This window comes from Microcaecilia unicolor, chromosome 12 (genome assembly GCF_901765095.1).
Source record: "Microcaecilia unicolor chromosome 12, aMicUni1.1, whole genome shotgun sequence".
Lineage (NCBI taxonomy): Eukaryota > Metazoa > Chordata > Amphibia > Gymnophiona > Siphonopidae > Microcaecilia > Microcaecilia unicolor.
In genome coordinates, this window is record NC_044042.1 from 83,092,059 (window position 1) to 83,118,627 (window position 26,569).

Below are 26,569 nucleotides of genomic sequence, written 5' to 3' on the forward strand. Positions count from 1 at the left end.
GACCCCCTGAAGCAGGCGTTTTTGCGCCGAAACATAGCCCGTGTCGGGTCCTTTTTTTCAGAATAAAAGGACTTGTGGCAATCCTGAAGGCCCAGCTGTGCTTTTTCTTGCTATTGTTTGTGTTTGTATGCTGTTTTACCCTCTTTTGTTATCCTGTTTAATCTTGGACAGCACTGAAACGTGTTGTAGGGTTTGAGAACTTCCCCGTACCCTCTTTCTATGTCCTGGCTGCTGAGACCACAAGCACAACTCTCCATTCCTACTCCTTAACTCTCCACAGCGCTGGGATGTTTTCCCAAGGACAACCCTCCATACCTATCCTTTACTTTTTGTAGTGCTGGGAGACTCCTTCCACCCCTATTTTTTTCCCCTTAGTGTTGCTCTGATCCTTTTCTGATACATTTACATATGTTAAAGGTAAATTCCAGGATGTGGCTGCTGCCTCCATTGATTCTGGCTGTACTTTTTCCTTTAGCAATGTGGCGTTATCTCGGAACACACCAAGAAGATGTGTACAAGGTGAGATACCTGCTGAGGGTGTGCACCTGCTTCAGGCAATACAGCGGGAATTGTGGAGGTGGGGGGAAGGAGGAATGCATGTTAGACCAGTGGAGTAGACACAGGGTTAAGGGTTGATTTGAAACTAGCCAGGACAACTTATTCTTTTGTGGAAAATCAGTATCCTTCCCTTCTTTGTTGGAAGGAGGCAATGCAGAGCAGTGTGGGGAAGAGGGGGATGTAAACCATAACAACCGAGAGCACCCATTGCATGAATGAAATGTATAGTCCCATGCTGGTTTTCTCTCCCCTGCTCTGACCTCCTGTATTTGCTTCTGCAGGTCTCTACGCTGCCCCCAGCACACGGATGAGCAGCGGAGGTCAGTCAGGGTCTACCTCCTGGGACCCTCTGCGTAAGTGTGACCCAATCCAGCTGGCCAAAGGCTTGTGTGCCATTTATGTTGCAAGGCAGGACGACTCCTAACCCCCCAGTGCGTCATGAGAGGAGTGATACTCTGTCAACTCATCTTTTGTGTTCTAGAGCTGAGCATCCAGTGTCTAAATACCCAACTACCCTACAAAGGGCCATGCATCTGGGCTCATTCTGATTGCCTGACAACACTACATGCTTTTGTTAAAGCTCAAATTTTTTTTGGACCACTTAATCCAGCTGATCCAGCATGGGGCAATTCCAGTACTACAAAGGATTCTTTACCTCCCTCCCAGAAATCAGTTTAAAGGGATTTCAGTTTTATAAGATACAAGCTACCTTAGGGAAAGAATTGGGTATATAGAGGGAAAGGGTCTCTTAAGAGACCATTGGCCAGACTTGGTATTGAATGCTTTTGGATTACCATGTGAGGAATAGCAATTCTTCATATCAAATAAGGTTATCAACCGGCTTTAGATTCTCCTGATGGGAATGATCCAGTCTCAAGTTTATCTCGTTGCATGCAGGAGCTTGTAGTCTTGTGTTTCTTTAGCAGGCAGTGTCTTTCTGTGGATTAGAAATTGGTTATTGGACAGAAAACAGAGGGTAGGGTTACGGGTTAAATCGCCATTTTTCTCAGTGCAGAAGGGTGAATAGTGGACTGCCGCAGGGATCTGAACTGGGACTGGTGCTATTTAACATATTTATAAATGATCTGGAAATCGGAACAACAAGTGAGCTGATTAAATTTGCAGATGACACAAGTTGTCAAAACACATGCAGATTGTGAAAAATTGCAGGAAGACCCTAGGAAACTGGAAGACTGGGCATCCAAACGGCAGATGAAATTTAATGTGGACAAGTGCAAAGTGATGCACATTGGTAAGAATAATCCAAATCATAGTTATCTGATGAGTTATCTTAGTGAGTCAGCACTTGAGAAAAAGATCTATGTGTCATTGTAGACAATATGCTGAAATCTTCTTCCAAGTGTGCAATGGCAGCCAAGAAAACAAACATGATGCTAGGAATTATTAGGAAAGGGATGCAAAATAAGACCAAGAGTATTATAATGCCTCTATATCTCTCCATGGTGCGACCTCACCTTGAGCATTGCGTTCAGTTCTGGTCACCATATCTCAAAAAAGATATAGCAGAATTAGAAAAGGTTCAAAGAAGAGTGACCAAAGTGATAGAGGGGATGGAACTCCTCTCATATGAGAAAAGGCTCTTCAGCGTGGAAAAGAGATGACTGGGGGGGGGGGGGGGGGGGTTATGATTGAGGTCTATAAAATCCTGAGGGGTGAAGAACAGGTAAAAATGAATCAATTTTTTACCAGGAGGTACACAATAAAACTACATGGAAATACTTTCAAAACAAATAGGAGAGAGCTCCAAGATGGCCACCAGAGTGTAAGGATGCTTGTGACTCCTCTCTCTTCCTAATTGAGGAGTCCTAAACTCCGAGGGAAGCCGTCTGCTCTGCCTGCTCGGCGGGTGGGTTTTTTCCCCCCTATGTGCCAGTTGGAGATCTCGGCATTTACTTGCATGACTTTAGGCGATCTGGCTGTTCGAGGCATGGAGAAGATCCCAAGCTTTGGAAGTGATGTTTTCGCTTAGCTCTGCTGGCCCAGAATACTGAACAGGGATTGGAGGAGAGTACTACCGCTTTGAAAGGCAAGGTGGAGACCCTGTAATCGCAAATCCAACAGGTGAAATCTACTCAAACTACTGTGTTGCAGGATAAAATGATTTTGTATTGTAGAATAGAAAATTCTGTGAATTTATGTTAAGAATCTAAATTTGAGGCTACTAAATTTTCCTCAATTGGCAACACTTAAGGCTCCTTTTACTAAGGTGCGCTGAAAAATGACTTGTGGTAGGGTATGCGCGGGTTTTGGACGCGCGCCCATCCATTTTTCAGTGTGCCTGTAAAAAAGCCCTTTTTAAAATTTTTGCTGAAAATGGACATGCAGCAACATGGGTCTGAGACCTTAACCGCAAGCCATTGACCTAGTGGTAAAGTCTCGCACAGTAACCGGGCGGTAATGACCTACGCGTGCTAAAAATGAAATTTACTGCAAGGGCCACGTGTTAGCCGCGTGGTAACTTATTTTGGTTCGCATAGACGCTTATGTGGCTTAGTAAAAGGGCCCCATAAGTTGTTAAACATTACTGAAAGAGACTTTTAAATATGAAGAGGTGGGATTTCCCCCATTGAATGGTGTACATTTTATCCCATTACCTTCAAAAAAAAAAAAAAGGTGTAGTAGTTCTCTGAGACCTGATCAAGGGGAAGCCACCGTGGAAGTTTTGAATTTGACGGGTATACCGGAGACCTCAGTGGAGGAGATGCCAAATGAGTAGCACAAGAGTTTCATTTGTATCTCAACAGGACAAAGAAGCTTTGTTGTGTTTGTTCTTTAGACAGAAGGACTGTAACTTTTTAGGAGAGAAAGTTTCTATTTTTCTTGACATTTCTAAATGGACTTAAGTTAGGAGGTGAAATTTTCACATGTATCATTCAAAGGTTTTGGCGCTATATTTCAACTACGCTATCCTTGTAAATGTTTAATTTCCTTAAATAATGTGACACATGTTTTCTTTGAGACCTCCCATTTACAATTCTTTAATCAAATAGGAGGAAATATTTTTTTCACTCAAAGAATAGTTAAGCTCTGGAACTATCTGCCGGAGAATATGGTAACAGAGGTTAGCGTATCTGGGTTTAAAAAAAGGTTTGGACAAGTTCCGGGAGGAAGAGTCCATAGTCTGTTGAGATAAACATGGGGGAAGCCACTGCTTGCACTGAGATTGGTAGCATGGAATGTTGCTAGTAATTGCTTTTTTTACCAGGTACGTATGACCTGGATTGGTCACAGTTGGAAACAGAATGCTGGGCTAGATGGACCATTGATCTGACCCAGTATGGCTATTCTTATGTTACAACTGGGAAGTCTTGAACTACAAGCTCATGCATGCAATGTGGTAAACTCTGGGACTGGATTAAACCTGGAGGAAGAATTGTAAGCCAATGGCAATTAGGCTGCCCAGTTTTACTCTTTAGCTCTCTACCACCCTGGGTAGATAAACATCTAGATAGTAATATTTACGCCCCTGGTAGTCAGTGTTCTTTAAACACTGGCCACCACAGTTAAAAAATAAAAAAAAATAAAAAAATCCCAAATTCGGCAGTGGTATCCAGATAGTGGCTGCCTCTAGCTATCTGGAGTTTGAGGTTGATGCTCTGACTATCTAGATAACTGCGATACCCAGCTACTGTTTGAATGGCCCGTCTGTATACACTCCCTCTGCTGGTAGGCCATTCCAGGCTTTGCCTTTCTCTTCAATTCTGACAAGACCAATTCTTTATTCCTTTGCAGACCATTCCAAACAAGTGGGTTATTCTCTCCAGCCAGCAGATATGAATGGAGAAAAAACTTTGGAAGCTGACTGTCTCTATGACTGGTGCAGCAGTCATTAGCCAGTATTTCTCTTTCTCCAGTAGATGGTTCTGGACTGGTGTGATGCAGGCATGAGGGAGAAAAGCCAGTGGGGTAAAGGGTATAGCTCTACTTCCCTTTTAGAGCTAGGATTAAGACTACTGAGCTTGAGCGACAGTCTGGGAGAGCTGATTTCTAGAATCCTCACCTAGGGATTTCCATAACTTGGGGGAAGTCTTTCTAAAGGGTCCCTGGTCTTTGAATTGTGGCCTGGGACTGTTTGGGTGTGAGGGGTCCAGTGCTCCTGGACTGCTGTGGTTAGTGCTCAAATAAAAATGTCAGTGGTGACTGCAACAAGCTTGCCTTGGTTAGCCTGGAATCCTCTTTAGCCAGCAGCAGTCTCTTGATAGGGATATACATAAAGGAATCCTGTGCAGAAGGAATGGATCCTCAGAAGCTTAGCTGAAATTGGGTGGGGGGAGGAAGGGTTGGTGGTTGGGAGGCGGGGCTAGTGCTGGGCAGACTTCTATGGTCTGTGCCTTGAAAATGACAGATATAAATCAAGGTAAGGGTACACAAAAAGTAGCACATATGATTTTATCTTGTTGGGCAGACTGGATGGACCATGCAGGTCTTTTTCTGCCGTCATCTACTAGGTTACTATGAGTCCTCGATCACTCTGGTATGGGGAAGAAGTGCTCTGCCTATGGGACACACCAATCATGGACCAGGTCTGGATGTGAGAAGTGTGGGGGAAGTGAGTCAGGTGTGACGGATAGTGAGTTGGCAGCCAAACCCAGAAGAGGTGGTGATGGTGGCAGCAAGAGCATCTCCAGCACAGGGGCCTGTGTTTGCCTTGGCAATTTCAGGCTGGGAAACATTGGGTATGGTGCTATAGTTCCTGCAGGGAGCATGGGAAATGCTGCCATGTTTGGGTACGTGACTGTAAGTCGGAGTCTAATGGCAGGCCATATGGTCCTTGTGGAGGCAGTGGCAGCATAGTGCAGTGTGGGAATGAGCGGGTGGGGGTCCCAGCGCTGCACAGGAGGGATAGTTGTGAGCATTGGCTCTCAAGCCAGAAGTGCAGGAGAACAGCAGTAGCAGCCAACAAAGTTAAGACTTTTAAATCAGGCTTGGATATTATTTAAAACTACTATCTTGGAAGCCCAGACCAGATGTATTTCACATATTACTAAAGGTGGAAGAAGAGCAAACGACAGCCAGCACATGCTTAAAAGATGATGTGAGGCTATTGGAGCCAAAAGGACATCTTTGTAAAAATAGAAAAAGAATCTAAATAAAGAAAACAAGAAGCAGTATACGCACTGGTAAGTTAGATGCAAAGCATTGATAAAGGTGAAAAGAATACGAAGAGAAATTTGCCACAGAGGCAAAAACTCAGTAATAACTTTTTCAGGTAGAAGCAGAAAGCCTGTGAGGGAATCGGTGGGACCATTAGATTTTCAAGGAGTAGAAGGGGCACTCAGGGAAGACAAGGCCATAGTGGAGGGACTGAATGAATTCTTTGCTTCAGTCTTCACTGAAGAGGATGTAAGAGATCTTCCCTGTTCCAGAAATGATTTTCAAGGGTGAGGTTACAGAGAGCATGAAACAAATCTCAGTGAACCTGGAAAACATACTGAGCCAATTCAACAAATTAAAGAGAAATAAATCACCTGGACTGGATAGTACTGAAAGAACTCAAACATGAAATTACTGATCTGCTCTTAGTGATCTGTAACCTGACCTTAAAATCATCTGAAGATTGGAGGGTGGCTAACATTATGCCAATTTTTAAAAAGGATTCTAGGCATAATGGAGAAATTGACGTCAGGCTTACTGGTCTGTAGTGCCGGGTAAAATAGTGGAAACTGTTCCAAAGAATAAAATTTATCGAACATACAGACAAACATGCTTTAATGGGACAGAGTCAACAATTCAGCCAAGACAAATCTTGCCTTACTAATTTGCTTCATTTCTTTAAAGGTGTGAATAAACAAGTGGATAAAGGTGTGAGTTAGTTGATCTAGTTTGTTTTCTGAAAACTTTTGACAAAGTCCCTCATGAGTGTCCTGAGAATTAAAAGGCCATGGGATAGGAGTGTTCTGTTGTGGATTGAAAACTGGTTAATAGAAAACAAGAGGGTAGAGTTAAATGTCCATTTTTCTCAATGGAGGAGGGTGAATAGTGGAGTCCCTTTTCTGGAACTGGTGCTGTTTAACATATTTATAAATGATCTGGAAACGGGAATGATGAGCGAGGTGATTAAAACTGCAGATGACACAAAACCATTCAAAGTTGTTAAAATGCATGCAGTCTGTGAAAAATTACAGGAAGACCTTAGGAAATTGAAAGACACACCAACCAAATGGTACATGAAATTTAATGTAGACAAGTGCAAAATGATGCACATTGGGAAGTATAGTCCAAATGATAGTTACTTGATGCTAGCTTCCACTTCTGGAGTCACCACCCAAGAAACGGATCTAGATCTCATAGTGGACAATATGTTGAAATCTTCTGCTCAGTGTGTGGGAGCATCCAAGAAAAGCAAACAGAACGCTAGGAATTATGAATGGGATATAAAATAGACAATATTATAAAACCTATGGAGAAGAGATGGCTGAGGTGGATGTCATAGAGGTCTTTAAAAATATCCTGAGTGGAGTAGATTGACTAGGGGACACAATGTGAAGTTATATGGTAACACTTTTAAAACAAATAGAAGAAAGGGGGGTATCCAAGATGGTGCTGCAGTGAGATGCTGATGTTTCTCTGTTCCCACTTTGTTCATATTTCTTGGCAAATCTATATTGCCATTCTTACTTGTATGATGCCAAAAAGGAAGGGGAAGATAGCTGCAGTTGCCTGGTAGCAGTCAATCCCGGTTATGTGGCAAGCAGAGATCACCGGCGGCTTGTCGACCTCTCAGGGCGTTCTGGCTGGCTGGAGCTTGGGTCTTGGAAGTGATGTTTTGTCTCCCCAACTCCAGGGTCTCTCCAGCTGGCAGAAGCAATGCCAAGCAGAGGACCTGAGGGCAAGCTCAGCGGTTGGGTTCCTCGCAGTTGGAGCCAGCTGATAAGGGTCAGGCTCAGAGATCTTCAGCTGGGGAATTATGAGGGAGTGAGAGGGAACTTTCCTCCTATGACATCTATTCCTCCCTTGGAAAAACCGGCAGAGGTGACTTTAGATGCCATTTGGACTGCACTGGAATCCCTATGCAAAGTGTATCTTGGAACATCTTTTGTTACTCTGTATTCACGAAGAGGTCTTATTCTAAGATTTTCTGTTTTGGAATCTCAGGTTCAGCATAAGCTCAAGATAAGCTGTTGGTTCATCGGAGGATGGAAAATTTTGATACCACCTAAAGTGGTTTCCATAGAAACATTCATAATCAACCACAAATACAAAAATATTATTCTGCATCAAACAGCAGACTCATGTATAATTACCAAAACACAGAAACAGTTTTGTTTACAAAAGTTTTTTTTAAACTGCTTAAGGTTAAAACATCGCCGAAGCTGGCCAGACAGTTCAATCCACAAGGAGATTTCAGCTGACACAAAAGCCAAAGTTCTCATATCAGTATATCGCAACTGCATTACTGCATCAACAGAAATTCACGTAGTAGATTCTGATCTTAACATACGTCTGGGATGGTACATGTTACATGTTTTGAGTTTTCCTAAACTTTTGACTACATCTATCTGTTTTCCAGATTTTTTTTTTTTTTTTTTTTAAAGGAGAAATGAAACTATTCTGATTCTGGGTTTCTGCCCCTTCATAAGATTTATTATCTTCAGTTCCTAGACAGAGTTCACTCTCCAGGTGCTAATTCAATTGTGGATGTTTCCTCTGATAGTTTAAATATAACTCAAGGTGTCAAGATCAACATTATTAGTGACTTGGGTTTTTTTTTTTTGCAAGACAGAGAGGCTTTGTTATGTCTCTTTTTCAGGCTTTCTGACTCCACTTTTCTGGGAGGGAAACTATTTTTCCTCATATCTAAATGGACTGAAACTCATAGGAAGAAGTTCTTAGCATGTAAGCCTTATGTGGTTTCTCTAGGAGCAAGGTTCCAACTGAGATTTCCTTGTAAATGTTTAGTTTTTCTGGATCAGAATACTTGTGTTTTTATGAACCCTCCCAGATACAGTTTTTCTTAGAGGGTAGTGGGATATCAATTTAGATTATAGATCGACGCTCTGAAATTTCTTTGTTAAAAATATTAGTTAGACCAACTTCCTCTAATTTATGGGATTGGAGTGGAGGAGGGACCTACTGGTTAGTGCAGTGGGCTTTGATCCTGGCAACCTGGGTTCAATTCCTACTTCAGCTCCTTGTGACCTTGGGCAAGTCACTTAACCCTCCATTGCCCCAGGTACAAAAAAACTTAGATTGTGAGCCCCCTAGGGACAGAGAAAGTACCTGTATATAATGTGTACAGTGCTGTGTATGTCTAGTAGCACTATATAAATGATTATTAGTATTAATATTAGTATGGATTTCCTCCTGTGTGGTCTATTCTAGTTTGATTATATTTGTGTTCACGTTAATGTTAATTTGCTATATTTACTTATAATAGTGTGTGATGTGTTTCAAGACTTTCTTGATGTATATGTTGAAAATTAAAAAAAAAATTAAAACAAATAGAAGAAAGTAGTGTAAATAGGGCATGTCAGATAAGAAAGAAGGCAAAGGTGAAAGATTAATGAAGGTCTTGTATACTCGGGACCTCGTGAACCCACATTTTCAGTAACAAGCAAGTTGTTTGTTTTTTTCCATACTGCATTATGAAGGTGCTGACAAGAGCCCCCTTTTGACCCTCTTAAACACGTTTCTCTTTTAAGGACTCGACACTGAAGTGATGATTTTGGTTGCAATCTGGTGTGGAGGCTTTCTGGGTTGTAGGCTTTGTTGTGCTGGGATTCCTTTCTGGTGACCTCTATGGAGTCTATTACTTTTAAGGGCAGTACTCCCTTCTTGCAAAAGTGTTATTGGCATTATATATGAACCAGGTCATTATGTTGCCAACTTTCTGGTAGATTGTGAGACTTTGCATCTTTGAACGCTTTTAAAAGATCTGAAGATGCCAAATTCGTCTTTGTAAGATGGGCACACTGTTTGCAGTCTTTAGGGACGTTATAGCATCTGCGTATATTGGCAACGGCAGACTGGTCACAGAGGGGCTGTTTGCACATGCTACTCAGGATTGGGCATCTTTCTGGGTGGAGTGTTGTGTGATTTCTTCAGTGGAGACTTGTAGTGCAGCAACTTGAACATTGCTGCATGTGAAAAACAATATCAGGGCATCTGAAATTCAGGGAACCTGGGGAAAGAAGAAGCTATATGGATCGTCCAGGAAAGAAAAGATAGAACCTGTATCCACATGGGTGTTATCTACAGACCTCCTTCAGCACAAATGGAGAAGCTGGACAAGGATCTGATAGAAGATATTCAAAAGCTTGGTATGAAAGGGAAGGTGGTGTTAGGAGATTCCAACTTGCCTGATGTGGATTGGAAAATCCCGTTGGCAGAATTGGAAAGAAGTAGAGAGAGCATGGATGCCTGTGAAAGTGCCTTGCTCAAACAAATGACAGAACCCACGAGGGAAGGGTCGACTGGATTTAGTGCTCACAAATGGAAGAAGTGTTTCTAATGTCCGTGTGGGTGTCCACCTATTTAATAGATCATCACATGATATGGCGTGCTATAAGAGCAAAAGCAGAATACGGACGTACAAAGCTCAACTGGATTTCAGATGTACTGATTTTGGTAAAATGGGGGAATACCTGAAGAAGGAACTGATGGCATGAGTAGGTATAGGTGAAGTTGAAGCGCAGTGGTCCAAGCTGAAAGCTGCTATGAATATGACAACTGATCTTTATGCAAGGAAAATAAACAAAAGAGAAACAGGAAGTTATATGGTTCTCCAAACAAGTGGCTGAAAGAATAAGGGCAAAAGAAGCGTTAAGTATCATATACTATATGTAATGAGTTTATCTTGTTGGGCAGACTGAATGGACCGACTGTGAGTGGAGGAGTAGCCTGATGGTTAGTGCAGTGGGCTTTGATCCTATGGGTTCAATTCCCACTGCAGCTCCTTGTGACTCTGGGAAGTCACTTAACCCTCCATTGCCCCAAGGTACAAATAAGTACCTGTGTATACTATGTAAACTGCTTTTGAACGTCTGTGCCAGAGCCAGTGGTGGGAGGCGGGACGCCGGGACTGGTGGTTGGGAGGCGGGGATAGTGCTGGGCAGACTTATACGGTCTGTGCTAGAGCCAGTGGTTGGGAGGCGGGGATAGTGCTGGGCAGACTTATACGGTCTGTGCCCTGAAGAGGACAGGTACAAATCAAAGTAGGGTATACACAAAAAGTAGCACATATGAGTTTATCTTGTTGGTCAGACTGGATGGACCGTGCAGGTCTTTTTCTGCCGTCATCTACTATGTTACTATGTTATGTTAGTTGCAAAAACCACAGAAAGGCGGTATTTCAAATCCCATTCCCTTTCCTTTTCCCTTTATCTGCGTCATCTACTATGCTATACTGATTCTCCAAGCATTATAGATTGGATTTGCGGGCAAAGAAGGATGCTGCCTTTGAGGTGATCCTCTGAGCTGCTATAACTTTCTATTTGTTGTAATTAAACAGGAACATAGGTTTATCCTACCTATCTGGTATGGGCTGGTAATGATAAGGAAGGTGAAATTTTAATTTACCTGTTAATTTTCTCTCCTTACCAGACCAGTCCAGGACCCACCCAGGTTGTTAGCAGTGACTTGAAAAGTCGCTGTACCCAATGCTAGTATTTCAGATTCCGTGAGTAGAGGAGTGTGGTAGCCGTGTTAGTCCACTCTTAAGGTTATCAATAGAAATCAAACAAAATAAAACATGGAAAAGAAAATAAGATGATACCTTTTTTATTGGACATAACTTAATACATTTCTTGATTAGCTTTCGAAGGTTGCCCTTCTTCGTCAGATCGGAAATAAGCAAATGTGCTAGCTGACAGTGTATATAAGTGATAACATTCAAGCATTACTATGACAGTCTGACAGGGTGGGAGGATGGGGGTGGGTAGGAAGTATGCATGGGGACATCAAAGCATATCATTGATATTCTAACAGGGTGGATGTGGATAGGTGAGGGGAGGGTGATCAACAGAGACATACAGCTTTATGGTTTATAATGGGCTAGGAACCCCAGATCCTTGTTAAGTCCTTTCTGTTGGGTGTTAAAATATTCAATCATTCTGACTTCAAAGGTCTTACGTTCTTGTATGGTTTTAAAGTTACCTTTGAGGATTCTCACTGTGAAGTCACTGGTGAAGTGTCCTGGTCCTGTAAAATGTTGCCCAACAGGCGTGGGAACCCTGCTGGCACCAGTATTGTTTATATGATGTCTATGTAAATTGAATCTTGTCTTAAGCATCTGGCCTGTTTCTCCAATATAGCATCCTTCGTTACATTTTTTACACTGAATGATATATACCACATTGGAAGATGAGCAAGTGAAAGATCCCTTTATGTTGAATATCTTTCCTTTGTGGATGACTTTGGGGTCCTGTGAAATATTTTGGCATAGTTTGCAACTGGATAAATTACAGGGAAGTGTGCCCTTCTGTTCCTTTTCAGTCTGTGAAGGAAGTTTACTTCTGATTAGCTTGTGTTTTAAATTGGGTGGCTGTCGGAAGGCCAGTACTGGTGGGGATGGGAATATCTCTTTCAGTAATTTGGACACCACGGTCTCAATCAGTGATGGCTGTATACAAACATCTGTATACAAGAAACCCACAGACAGATGTAGCTATCTCCACAACTCCAGCTTCCATCCTTCACATACAAAAAGATCCATCATTTACAGCCAAGCCACAAGATACCACCGTATCTGCTCTGACCCAGGGGACAGAGACAGACACCTTAAAACCCTGACTGAATCCTTCAAACAGAAGGGCTACAACCCCAAAATAATCTCCAAGAATATTGCCTCCTCCCTCAAAACACCCAGGGAGAATCTGCTACAGTACAAAAAGAAAAAATCCACAGACAGAATCCCGCTTGTAGTGACATACAATCCAGAGCTGGAAAAACTGAGGAAAATCATAAGAGATCTACAACCTATACTCCAGGAGGATGAATTACTGAAAGAGATATTCCCATCCCCACCAGTACTGGCCTTCCGACAGCCACCCAATTTAAAACACAAGCTAATCAGAAGTAAACTTCCTTCACAGACTGAAAAGGAACAGAAGGGCACACTTCCCTGTAATTTATCCAGTTGCAAACTATGCCAAAATATTTCACAGGACCCCAAAGTCATCCACAAAGGAAAGATATTCAACATAAAGGGATCTTTCACTTGCTCATCTTCCAATGTGGTATATATCATTCAGTGTAAAAAATGTAACGAAGGATGCTATATTGGAGAAACAGGCCAGATGCTTAAGACAAGATTCAATTTACATAGACATCATATAAACAATACTGGTGCCAGCAGGGTTCCCACGCCTGTTGGGCAACATTTTACAGGACCAGGACACTTCACCAGTGACTTCACAGTGAGAATCCTCAAAGGTAACTTTAAAACCATACAAGACCTTTGAAGTCAGAATGATTGAATATTTTAACACCCAACAGAAAGGACTTAACAAGGATCTGGGGTTCCTAGCCCATTATAAACCATAAAGCTGTATGTCTCTGTTGATCACCCTCCCCTCACCTATCCACACCCACCCTGTTAGAATATCAATGATATGCTTTGATGTCCCCATGCATACTTCCTACCCACCCCCATCCTCCCACCCTGTCAGACTGTCATAGTAATGCTTGAATGTTATCACTTATATACACTGTCAGCTAGCACATTTGCTTATTTCCGATCTGACGAAGAAGGGCAACCTTCGAAAGCTAATCAAGATTCCGTGAGGAAACACTGCTGTTAGTCTAGTAACCCATGGGTTGGCCTCCACTTCCTGGGCTGCTGTTGGTTACTTTTGCTAATTTTTGGTTGTTCTGTTATTCTTTTGTTGAAGCCCACAATTGGGGTTTTGGTAACTTTTTATTATTGGGTATGACTGCTGCATCAGCTTTATGGGTGGAGTTGGCTTCCAGACTTTTCTTTTTCTCTCAACCCACTTGTCTGGTAAGAAAGAAATTAACAGGTATGTGTAAAATTGCACTTTTAAACAGGCCTGCCTCTGGTCTTGCTATCACGCTTTGTAATAATTCAGGCAGCCACTAGAATTATTGAGGCTGTTTCATGAAACATCTGGCTATATACCATGCTCTCTGAAGTCGGAGTTACCCCGGCCTTCTTGGAAACCTAATGCAGCCTTATCTCTAAAATTGAGGTTGTATTCATTGACCGCTGTTCTCTGTGCTTTTATTTTTCCTCCTTTGACCTTCTAAAGTTCTATTTGACTGAATAAATACTCAAACCCACACCTCATTTCTTCTGTTGTTCAGCTGACTTCCATCGGAAAGCATTTTCTTTTGGATGTCTTTTAAATGGCTTGCCTTGGAGGTCTTCTGGGGTCATCCATGTTGTCTAGTATCATTGATACCTTCTTATGAGTGATATCAGCATGGCTGGTTCCAAAAAACCCTGAGGCACAGCAAGGAGATTAATGTGAAGAAAGTGAAATGTGACAGCATGTGGCTGGATATCATGAGGGCTTGAAACCTTGCCAAATGTTACTTTCTTTTAAGACTGGTGTGAATCCTGCAGGTGCTGTGACAAAGCAAAAGATTTTGAATGCACAGCTATTGATCTGTTGCTGTTTTTCCTATTTTGTGTGTCCGCTGTTCTTGGCTCCTCATCTTGTCTGTGGCTCTCTTCCCTTGCTACTCCCTCCCCTCTAGATCGTTGCCAGAGCCTGAGGGTAACGTGGACAATGACAGTTTCGACGTGACTGAGAGCCAGGCCATCATGAGCAGGCTACAGTGGGATGGCTCATCAGATATCTCGCCTTCTGACTCTGCCTCCTCGAAAGCAAGTAAGGACTTGGGAGTAGTCCTGCCGGAAAAGGAGGAGGCAGACCAAGCTGTGTCTGGGAGGCTGGGCACCTAACAAAATGGGGAAATCTGTGGTGGTATAAAAAAAAAAAAAACTACAAGAAAATAGGTGACCGTCTCCTGAAGAGCTACGGTCATTTTGATACTAGAAATCACATACCGTAGACAAGTAAAGCGTGTCTCAGAACTGGAAAGTAAAGTTCAGCTCAGAGCCCTAATCCTAAATAATGTCTAAACATGTCTTTCTATGCTACTACATTCAGACTTCTTTATGGCCTGAAACCTGTTTTGATATTTGTGTGTTAATGAAGTCTGCCCTTGATCTTATTCAGTCATTCTGAGAATTGTAGGGGATCTTCTGCATTTGTGATTCACCATCAACCTTCAGGGCATTTTCTTCTTGGTACTAGCAAATAATAAGAAGATAAAAGGATCATTTTAGGATCTTGGAAAGAGGGAGGCTGAAAAGGGATGCAAGACTACTTCCCCCCCTCCCCCCCCCCCCCCCCCCCCCCCGGTAGAAGCCAGCCAGTGGCCGAATTCAGGCATCCAGGGGACCTTAATGGTCAGAAGGAGGACTAAGATGAACACAGTTTGAATAAGACCTATGATGAAAGCCATAGGCACTAGATTTGGAAAGCAAGTTGCAGTTCTTTTCTGGGCTCAAAAAAGGATTAGCAGGGTGGTGCTAGGTCTCTGATTATCTTCCATAAGTCAGTGAGATCCTTATGAAGTCAGGTGCAACTTCTGGAAACTAGAAGGGTGTGATGGGCTGGATCATTCCTACACCTGCTTTGTTTGTTATTCACTACCTTTGTGTATCTTTTTGCTTGATGATATTGGAGAGAGGATGCTGGGGCGGGGGAGGTGTGCAAGGCTAGCAAATAACTGGGCACCTGACATGGGGGTTGTAAGGAACGGTGTTGGTCCTAGGTCTGGAGGAAGGCTTGGATAGGAAAAAGCAGCATTGAGGTCCCTGGGCCAGAAGTATTCACTAGACGGCAGGAGGAGTTGGGGAGAGAGACTGGAAGGGAGGAGGAAAAAAAAGTTGATCAAGAGGGAGCAAAAATCAAAAGAGAACAAAATTGTCAATATTCTCCCACATGCACAAGCTTCTAAGAATTAGAATGCTGATTTGACCCATTTGTATGATGATCAGCATGGTTCAAATCAGTAGTCACTTGGGGTGATGGAGGAGGATGATATGGCCAACCCCCTCCTCATATTCTTTGCTTGATCAATAATGGGGTAGGGTGGGGAGGGGGAACCATGTGTGCTGCTGCCTCTTTCACGCTATGGAGAATTCTGTCCAGATTCTGCATTGCGTGTTTGTGCATAATTCTTCTAGCAGTACCATTCACTGTAGAGAAGTAATTTGGGACTGACACTTCTGATACCAATGCAGTTCGTTTTTCTCTTTTACCACTGTCTAGTCTTGCATCAAGCGTTTTCTGCATTTAGAACAGGAATGTACCCTGAAATTGGATATTTGATCAGACCTGTTCATAGTTCCCGTGTTCCACTAGTGCTCTTTGGTGACTTGCTATGAGTTGTATTTCAACACCCAGCTGGAGGCAGAGAGAAATGTATCCAATGTGATGTTTGTCTTAATGACTTACTGTCTTGTAGTAGCTGTAGGATCTGCTACAACCATACTTTGCCAGGAAGTGAGAAACTTTTTTTTTTTTTTCTCTCTCTCAGGTACCAACAATTCAGAGTCCAGGAAAACCAAAAAAATAAAACCACACCTGAGCTTGGTGGGCAGCAGTGGCAGCAGCTCCTCCTTGACATCTAGCAAGAAGAAGAAACCAAAACCACCTGCACCGATGACCCCTAGTATCTATGATGATATCAACTGATGGGCGAGAAGGGTGGAATGCCCTAGCCTCTGCCCATATGGCTTCTGCCACATCTGCTGGACACCTCCCCCTTCACGTGGTGTGACCGGATCCCATAGAGGCAAAAGTGGTGGGGGAGGGGAGGCAGGTGTGTTTTATGAGCTGTAAAGGCTGAAAAGTGGTGGCACTGTTCTTCAGTGGGTAGATACATGCAGTGTCTGTCCAAGGGGACAGGGAGGAGTGCTGATGAGCAGAAAAGGAGGAGCAGCTGCTCTGGAGTGGTTTTCTACCAGTGGACTTACTAGGTGTGGTGGAGAGAGACCATCTCTGGAGGGGGCGGAGGTATTCCCCCCCAACCCCCATCTATTTATTCAGTATTGGTTTTACCATATGTCCAATCATGAGTGAAGATAGTGTGCCACAACACTTGAAAGAGCGATAGGAAGGAAAATGGATGCAAAGAATCACTGATCACAAAATTGAAAGAAGTGTAACTTTTTTCTCCCTTCCTTCCTTACCCCCTTCCCTTTATTTTGGAGCAGTAGTTTAATGGATACATCACCCTGTTTCAAACAGTTTCAGTTCTGGTCCTAGTACCACAACAGACTTTTGGACTAGTCAGGGTAAGATGACTTTTATTGAATTGCTTTCTCTTGAAGCCAGGACCATGGAATTTGGAGAGTCATGGGTCACTCATGAAGACTTAAGTGTTGACCTGTCTACTCTGCCAATGCTCAATCATTGGGAGTAGCATTGAGGTTCTTGGTTACGAACCAGTGTACTTGTATAAAAAGATACAAGGTCTGAATGGAGATGACATACCCCCCTGGATTCTGCTGTCTGATACAGCTGTAAGTGCTCAACAGACTCCTGAGAGATTAGTGACTGTCCCTGTAACTGAGCAGTGGTGGATCTCAGTCTTTTGGTGCTACTGATGAATGAGGGACTTGGTTAAGAAAATGTACATTGCTCACATCCTACTGCCTCCATCTATATATTAACTCCTTCCCGCTACAGAGAGAGGACCACTTCTAATCAATCCCTGTTATGAGCTCATTGAATGGTGATGATCAGTGGGGTTGGATTTAAGTTCTGTGGGGTGGGGGAGAAGGATGGTGACTGGTTTGCCTCTTGTCCACGTAACCCCATAGATATTGCTTGTGTCCCTTAGAAGGCTTATGGGGGACGGATATTCACTGCAGTATTCCAGCAAAGATCTGAGAGCAGCTTATATCAACAGAAGAGACTGAGATGACATTTCACTGTTTGTATGGTCATTATTGTGTGTTTCATTTTTTTTTAACCCTTTCAAGTTGAGAGGATAGTGTTTTGTCTGTTATTGGTCCAGTTTTTAGGGGAGAGCTGGAAAGATTTTGTTTTGCCCTAAAGTCCCCTGCACCAATGATCCCTAATGTCTGGCTCAGTTTATTTCTTCATGTTGTTTCTTGTTGAACTGTACTATCATCTGTGTATTTTGGGTGTTTTTTTTTAATGTGCTGCTTTTATTTTACCACTTGCCAGGCAAGGCTAGTTTACCCATACAGCAAGTAAAATTTCAAAGTAAGCATCCAAGGGTGGGAGCCATGAGAAGAATGTCCTGCAGTATTTTTTTATGCAGGAGAGTTAGCGGCTTGCTGGTTGGTACCAAGGCTCATATTGCTGAATCTGGAGTAGCCTTGCAGGTCTAGTTGGGTTGGGGGCTGCTTACCCTGTCTTCGCTATGCATTGTAAAAAGTTTTTTGATCTACTTGTGAATGAAGACGTGGGTGTTGTGAACCTGTGGCTGTCTTATTTTCTTTTTTGGGAAGATATGGCATTAGCAATTTCTTTGGGAGAAGAACAATTTGAAGATACTTGAAGCTAAAGCCTGGATTTTATTGTATAAAGAATTTTTCCTGCAACTCTTTGAACATTAAAAGAAATTCTCCAGGAATATGGCTGAAAGGGAGGAATTCTTTCAGACCTGCTGGAGCACAAATCTTTCAGCTTCTGCAGTTTTTTTGCAGTAAGGGAAATAAGTAGAAGAGGGATTGTTTCAGAATTGTGCAAGAATTTTGTACTTGCGCCCTACATGTGGCCTCACATGTTGTAGGTTAGATTTTAAATTGTTCCTATGCTGCTGTGAAAATGAAATGCTCTGATTTCCACATGGGTCATTGCTTTCCCACTTCCATGCTTCTGTCTTCCTGGAGTTCCTGCTCCGTATTTTTTTAAAACCCTCAGTTGCTGAGTAGCGATGGATTGTAAAGTTCTGGATGTGTATTCCTTAAGTCAGAACACAACCATGCTAGGGACAAAAGCAACACAATCTGAAGTGAACCATCCCTGAGCAGTAACTGAGAGTGTGTGTTTTGGGGGGGTCTTTTAGATAAAAAAAAATGAGCTCATCTTGCTTGGAAGTTACAAAGCAGCACATGAAACTAGAGGCTGTCATTCTCACAGCACACGTTCGTAGCATTGAGTCACTTTAACCAGCTACCTGTGTGTAATGACTGACAGAAAAACAAAACTAGCCTACAGTTCTGTTTCACCTTGTGCCAAATGCTCGTGTTCTCTGTGACGGGGGAGTAGGCTTTCGAGCATAACACTGTTTTCTCTAAAATTAGAAGATGAACTCCCAAGAAGCTAGAACTCATGTTATCTCTAAAAATCATGTAGAAAAAGCAAAATAGAAGACCTGAAACTGAAGACAGTCAGTGAGAATAACTGGTATTTGATGTGCTTGAATTTCCCAACCTCCTCCTCTCTTAGCCAGGGGTGGCCTTGCTTAAAAATGGCCTCCTCTTTGTAACGGGCATGGATGACCTTCCTTGGGAGGGAGCTCCTGTGTTCCCATAGGTCTTTTGGCTCTACTGTTTTTGTTTCCTGCTGAATGCTCACTGTAGTGTTTCTTATTGAGGTGTGTCGTGAAAGTAGGTAAAGTTGGTGAGTGCTGCAGCTTTCATTCTTGAGGGTACATGAGCATGTGCAGATAGAGCTGACATTTCTGGGGTTTTAAGTTTTGTTAGAAATTTTGCAAACCTTGGTATATGAACTGAATTGTTAATTTCTGTCTACAGAAGAGCTGTATTCTTAGCTGTGCTACGCCCCCCCCCCCCCCCTCCCCAATTACATGTTTTCCAGTTTGCCAAAACATAACAGGTTAGAGGTTGGCTTGGGAACTAGATGGAGCCAGTTTTTGTGTCCGGTGGTTGCTTTCTGACTGCTTGTGGTTATTGCATACACAAGTTCTGCTATTTTACACTTTGTTTTTAAAAAGTCTGATAGTGTTGTACTAATGTATCTTAGAATTTTATTTGGCCAATCCTGGTCTACAGAGAACGTGGCTTGTATTTTGGTCAAATTGAGGGAGGTGCTTTTGGTTATGGGCTTGTGCCTGGGTAATCCACTGCAGATGGCAGTGCTCCTGGCTGCAGTGAAAACTGACAGATTAGTAGGATATATTCAGTGCAGGTGTCAGTGGGGGTTGTTTTAACCTTAAGACCTCCTAATGCCCTGCATCAATCAAGCTCCTCAAGATGTTTAAATATAAGAAGAAAACTGTATATTTCGGAGATTTATATGCCCTGGAAGCTCACCTACAGAAAAGCCATTTCAACCTGTAAAGGATCCATATGCATGGTAGTAAGTCCAGTGTCTCTGTAATCTGTTGTACAGGGTCAGTGAGGGCTTTGCTTCTCCTTGTGTGTTTAATGTAAATAAATAAATGGTGCCTGCTGCCAAGGATTCAGTCTGCCCATTTGGTGGCTTGAAGCAGGGGTGGGGGAGGAGGACGTCTTGTGCTTCTAGGTCCTCTTGCACTGATCCTTAAAGGGTGGTGGTTGGGGAGAGGTTAATGCATGAAACAGCCTTTTTCTTTTCCAGCTGAAGGAATGTCAGAAGGCTTATAGTGTAAAGAGAGTTTGTGCTCAAAGATTCACTACCATAGCTGGGACTTGGTGGTAGTGTTTGTATTTGATCTATTGGGGGGGGGGGGGAAGGAGGGGCTATATTTTAAAGAAGTTGGCTGCCAGAGGAAAAGGAAGGTCTGTAAGTGTGTGATGATGATATTTTTCTGGCCTAACACATCATTCAGATAAGACCCAGCAATTTCAATGATCCAGCTGTGAAGCATTAGCAGGACTTTTCTTAGTGGAGCCTTTTTTTAATGAATTTAATTTTGTTTTGAAAAGTGGGTCGTGCAATCCCTCTCAGCTCCTGCCCAGTCCAAGGCCTCTACCTCTGAAGTGTGGGCATTAAGACTAGAGGGGTAATGCTTTTTTTCACCCGAGTCCCATAGTATCTTGGATCAAACCTCACTGCTGTTCTTGGGAGACTGGGAGTAAAGAAAAGTATTTTTTTTTGTTTTTTTTTGTTTCCGTTTGTGGTGGACGTGATGCAAAAGTGAGAGGCTTTTTGTTTGTTTGCTTTTCTCTGTTACTGTTTGTTCCTGTCTTAACAGGCAACATGCATGCAGTGATCATGTTTTGAAGGGAAGGAGGTGAATACTGTACTGCCATTTTGAAATGTTTATTTTTGCATATGTAATCGATAATGTACAGGTACTTAGCTTTGTAAAGTCCATGTATCCATATAGTGAAATCTGGGTGCTGCCGTAAATAAATGAAATTTCTCTCCCATTTGGGAAGTCTACCTTTTATTAGTTTGTATGCTATTGCTTCCTTTCCCTCACCTTTGAGGACAAGCCCAGGTGTCCTGACTCCCCTTATGGACCAAAGCTGAAACACTAGGGCCCATTTTTCAACCAGAGCAGGTCCTGGTGCAACTATTTGCCTGCAAGGGGGGTTTCAACAATTTGGATAACCCCAACACACCACCCTTCTACTTTTGAACTATAATAAACTTTACCTTCAGTGTGTGTGTGTGTGTGTGTGTGTGTATGGGTAGGAGTATACATAGAGCACTGCATATTCTGTTATAAGCAGGCTCTGTAATGCATGGGTTAGGATGTAGTAGGGGCTTTTACCCCTACAATGAATGAATATGGATAATAGGCCCAATATTCAGCCTGCAGCGGTCAGTAGTTTTTATAAGCCACAGGCTGGATTAAGACTGGATAGTCAAGGCTGAGTCATGTCTGGCCACTGGAATCGAATATCCAGGTACATCTGGTCCAGGCACTGGGTGATAGACTGGTACCCAGTTAGCTGAGTGGATAAATTTAGGACAGCCCTGGCACTAAACAGACATAGGCAATATTCAGTGACACTACCCCATTTTAAGTACCAGTGAATATTGCCAAAGAGCCAGCTCAGTGGTTGTTAACTGGGCAGGAGCCTCTCCTGCCTGGTTAAATGCTTTTGAATGTCAGTCCCTCTGTGTATATGTGTACACACGCTCTCGAAAGAGACTATTTGAATCTTGCCCACTCCCTGCAGGTATATTATGTCTGGCTGTCAAGACCAGTTTTGCTTTCATTGTAGCTGTTTTTTCTGCATACCCCCCTGACTTGTGGTTAAACAGAGCCTGAGAGTAGGCTGAGAGAGTCCTGGTTTCATCCTGCTGAACATATGGAATTATATTATCATCAAGGCTTCATTTCTAACTAGGTAAGGGAGTAGAAAGCAGGATTAACTGGGCCTGCATCCTTTGTATACCACAATTTTGTCACAAAATTCCACCATAAATAAATATAAGAACATAAGCATTGCCATACTGGGACAGACTGAGGGTCCATCAAGCCTAGTATCCTGTTTCCTGCAGTGGCCAATTCAGGTAACAAATAACTGGCAAGATTCCAAAAGAGAAACAGATTTTATGCTGCATCTCCCAGAAAGCAGTGGATTTTCTCAAGTCCATCTTCATAATAGCTTACAAACGTTTCTTTTAGGAAATTATCCAAGTCTTTTTTTTTTTTTTTTTTTTTTTTTTAACTCTGCTAAGCTAACTGCTTTTACCACATTCTCTGGCAGTGATTCCAGCGTTTAATTACACTTTTATTAAACTGGGGTAAAAGGGGGCCTGGGCTAGTGTCAGCCCATGTTTTTGACAAACACGCTGAGGCTGCCTTTAACCGCAGCAGGTAAAAGGTTTTTTTTTTCCTTAAAAAGAAATGGCCGTGCGGTAAGTAAACCACTTGCCGTGTGTGGCCATTTCGGGAGGGGGAGAGCACTTATCGCTACCCATTGAGGTGGTGGTAAGGGCTCCTGCGGTAACACTGCCTTATTACCGCTGGGTAAGCACCGGCACTACAAAATAGAAAATATTTTTGTAGTGCTGGCAATGGTGCACGCTGGGGGTGGGAATTACCCTCGGGCTCCTGTGGTAGCCTGGCAGTAGTTCTGGAGTGGCATGTGGCAAGCCTGTTGCTGTGTGCCAACCCTTTAGTAAAAGGGCCTTTGAGTGAATTAATATTTTCTCTAGTTTAAATTTACTACTTAGTAGCTTAATTGCATGCCTTCTAGTCCTAGTATTTTTGGAAAGGCTAAACATGCGCTTCACTTCTATCTGTTCCACTCTCATATCTCCCCTCAACTGTGCCCTAGCTGCTTTAGTCTTTCCTCATAAGGAAGTCATCCCATCCCCTTTATCATTTGTGTCACCCTTCTCTGTACCTTTTCTAATTCCCCTATGTCTTTTTTGAGACGCAGTGAGCAGAATTGCAAACAGTATTCATGGTACGGTCATGCCATGGAGTGATACAAAGGTATTACTACAGAAGTCCAAAAATCCAGACCTCTAAAAATTTTGATATCCAGGCAAACTGAGAATCCGGACTACAAATGCGGCACACCTCCCTCCCTCCTCCTCCCCCCTCCAGTCTGGCATCTTTCCTCCACTCCCAGCCCTGTTCATGGTGCTCTCTCCCCTGGTGTACAATAATTTGTTAGGTCTTCTGTGCTGCAGCACTAGCTGCATCCTTATCCATAGAATGCCTTTATCTCTGACCTGTCCTGCCCATCTCAAAACAGGAAGTTGCATCAGAAAAGGTGGGGACGGGTCAGAGGGAAAGGCTGGAGGTAGCCTCCGAGTAAAGCTAGTGCTGCAGCATGGAAGACTTCTGAAAAGGTATTACATAGGGAGAGAGTGCAAGAGACATGCCAGACTGTGGTGGGGGGCTTGGGCTCCTTCCTTTGGGGAAGAGACAAAGATGCTAGATTTGAATTTTAAAAATACTGTCTGAGAATAACTGAAATAGCAAGCTCATATTCAATCATCAGCCAAAAAAAACCTCCACTTTTCAAATTTATATCCAAAATAGTATTAAAAACAAAATACCATAGTTCCCAAAAAAACACAGAGTTGATCATTGAAACTATGTTGAAATTATATCCAGCTACAATTATAAACATGACATTCTCTTTGATGTATAATTTTGGAGCAATTACTGCAATCTAAACACTGGGGGAATACTGGACACTGGCTATACCAGCATGAATAAAAATGGATTTTTTTTTTTTGTTAGTGACACCTTGGGGTTTAAATGTATCCATTCAATGGAAAGCTTTTTTTATAATTGGCTGTTCTGGTTGGAAAAGTTTGAAGTGCACGATTGAAAAGATAAGTAACATTGTGCTATCATGTTTCTTTTTGAACTTTGTGGTTGACTAATTCTTGCAGAGATGATTATAATTGTGATTTAATATAATTTCAACATAGTTTCAATGATCAACACTGTTTTTGTGAATTATTATATTCTTTTGTTTTTAATACTATTTTTGATAGTTGAAAAAGTGTAGTTTTTTTTGGCCAATGATTATGAGGTTGCTATTTCAGTTGTTAAAGCATTGCTCTTTTTGTAAGCAATGTCTTTTTTTTCTCTCCATTTTTGTGGATTTTTATAAATGATTTAAATATCAATTATGGATAGTCCTCTACATTTTATTAATTTTTGGAGTTAATATAAGTTGTCCATTTATTCCTTACATACTGATTTGTAATTGAAATCACCCATTATTATACTGTTGCCCAATCTGCCAGTTTTCCTAATTTCTATCTTTGTTCTGTCCTGGGGAATGTAGTACAGCCCTACCAGTATACCCCTTCCCTTCACACATGGAATTTCTGTCCATAATGATTCCACGATATCTGCTTCTTGTAGAATTTGACTCAACTCCCTCTAACATATAGCACCCCCCCCCCCCAATATTTTATCCCCTCTATCACTGCAATATAATTTGTATCCTATCAGTGTCCCACTGATTGTCTTCTTTCCACCAGGTCTCTGAGATGCCTCTTCATTTAGTGTTATACACTCTAACTCTTCCAACTTATTTTTTAGGCTTCTAGACACTTCAAATTGTATATTTTCCTTGAATCTACAAGCAGCTTTGAAGTTGACAGAGATAATTTACATCCTTTACTCTGCTCTCCTCTTAACCACTTCTGGCTTTCTTTTACCATTGTTGAAACCTTGCTATTGGGATTCCTGTCCTGTTTCAATTGTATCCTTCAAGCATTCTCTACAGCAAACCATGTGCTCCTGCCCCCCCCCCCCCCCCCACCCTATTTTAGTTTAAAAGTTTCTCTTCTTTTTAAATGTTAGTGCCAGCAGCCTGGTTCTATCCCAGTTCAGATGAAGTCCATTCTTTCAGAATAGGCTCCCTTATTCTCAGAATATTGCCCAGTTCCTAACAAATCTAAATCATTCATCCCTGCATTATTGTCAACCGTGCATCGTGACTTCAGAGCTCTGCCTGCCTCTTGCGTCCTGCAGCTGGAGCAGGGACCATTTCCAAAAATGCTGTCCTGGAGGATCTGGATTTCAGCTTATGTAAGAGCTTAAATTTGGTATCCAGAACCTCCCTCTCCCATTTTCCTGGCATGGGTACAGACAGCAACTCCCCAGCCCTACCTACAATCCTATCTAGATGATGGGTGAGGTTCAAACCAGGAAGGCAAGTGACCAGGCAACCCTCACCTCCACCAGCTATCTTTATGCCTAATGATTGAATCACCACCTAAAACGGCTTCTCTGCTGGGCAGAAGCTCCTGGAGACACACATCCTTGGTGCAAGAGGGTATTACATTCCCTGGTGGGTATTTCCCAGCTACAGGATTACTTCCTATTTACCAGAGACTTATATACAGGTATTATTATCTCCTTTTTCGTGCTGGCCTTTCCTCTCCCTGAGCACTGTTCTGGTTTTAGCCTGAAGTTAACTGGGCGCTGGCTGATAGACTAGAACCCAGCTAGCTTGGTGGAGGAGCAGTCTAATGGTTAGTGGAGCAGGGTTTGATCCTGTCTTGGGTTCAATTCCTACTGCAGCTTCTTAGACCTTGGGCAAGTCACTTAACCCTCCATTGCTCCAAGTACAAAAATTTAGACTGTGAGCTCTCTAGGGACAGAGAAAGTACCTGCATATAATGTGTACAGTGCTGCACACATTGTGTAGTGCTATAGAAATGATTAGTAGTAGTAGTAATAAAGTTAGGACAGTGCCTGGGTGGTCACAGCTAACAGTCAGTGGTACTACCCACGTAAGTACCAGCAAATACTGGCAAAGGGCCAGCTCAGTGGCATTTTAACTGGGCTTTTTTTTTTTTTTAATCTGGCCATGTTAAAATCATCACATATCACATTCAAGTCCTGCACTGCTTTTGTAACAGAGGTACTTCACCTCCTAAACTGTACTGCTTCCATGGGGTTTTGCAGCCCAAATGCATGATCCTAAACTTATTAGCATTAAATATTAGCTGCCAAATTCTGGACCATTTTTCAAGATGGCTGGGTCCCTCCCTGTTATCCATACCATCGGGATTGGGGTGTCTATCCAGTTGCACATTGTGGTATAATTTGCAAAGAGGAAAACCTTAGCAGAAGGCCGTTCTGCAATATCCTTCTCTGTGAGCCTTCTCCGGAGTAGCCCCCACACTCTGGAATGCATTGCCTGAAAGGCTCTGCTTAACACAAGACTACCTCTACTTCAGGAAGCAGGTGAAAGCTTGGCTGTTCAACCAAGCCTTTAACGGAAGAAGTAACTAACTTGTTAGTCTCACTCACACACACAAGGATTGACTTGGGCTGTACATACAGCAGCGGGACATGTTTATCCACCACTCCTAGCTGAGATAAAGCAAATGCTACATACCTGTAGAAGGTATTCTCCGAGGGCAGCAGGCTGATTGTTCTCACTGATGGGTGACGTCCACGGCAGCCCCTCCAATCGGAACACTTTACTAGCAAAGGCCTTTGCTAGTCCTCGCGCGCCGATGCGCACCGCACATGCGCGGCTGTCTTCCCGCCCGAACCGGCTCATGTTCGTCAGTCCCATATGTAGCAAAATAAAGACAAGGGAAGACACAACTCCAAAGGGGAGGCGGGCGGGTTTGTGAGAACAATCAGCCTGCTGTCCTCGGAGAATACCTTCTACAGGTATGTAGCATTCGCTTTCTCCGAG

The 26,569-nt window shown here is 42.7% G+C and overlaps 1 protein-coding gene across 3 annotated transcripts in view; it reads left to right on the plus strand.

Moving 5' to 3' along the window:
- The window catches only part of ATXN7L3 (ataxin 7 like 3), a 67,414-nt gene extending 47,093 nt beyond the window's left edge, over positions 1-20,321 (plus strand). For 2 of the 3 annotated variants that reach the window (XM_030220646.1, XM_030220647.1), the window contains exons 10-13: positions 476-519; positions 840-911; positions 14,239-14,372; positions 16,093-20,321. In XM_030220646.1, coding sequence (XP_030076506.1) covers positions 476-519; positions 840-911; positions 14,239-14,372; positions 16,093-16,250 — 408 coding nt within the window. In that variant the 3' untranslated portion in view covers positions 16,251-20,321. The remainder of the gene's footprint in view (positions 1-475; positions 520-839; positions 912-14,238; positions 14,373-16,092) is intronic. The other variant, XM_030220648.1, reaches the window with a different exon arrangement.
- Positions 20,322-26,569: the final 6,248 nt, after the last annotated feature.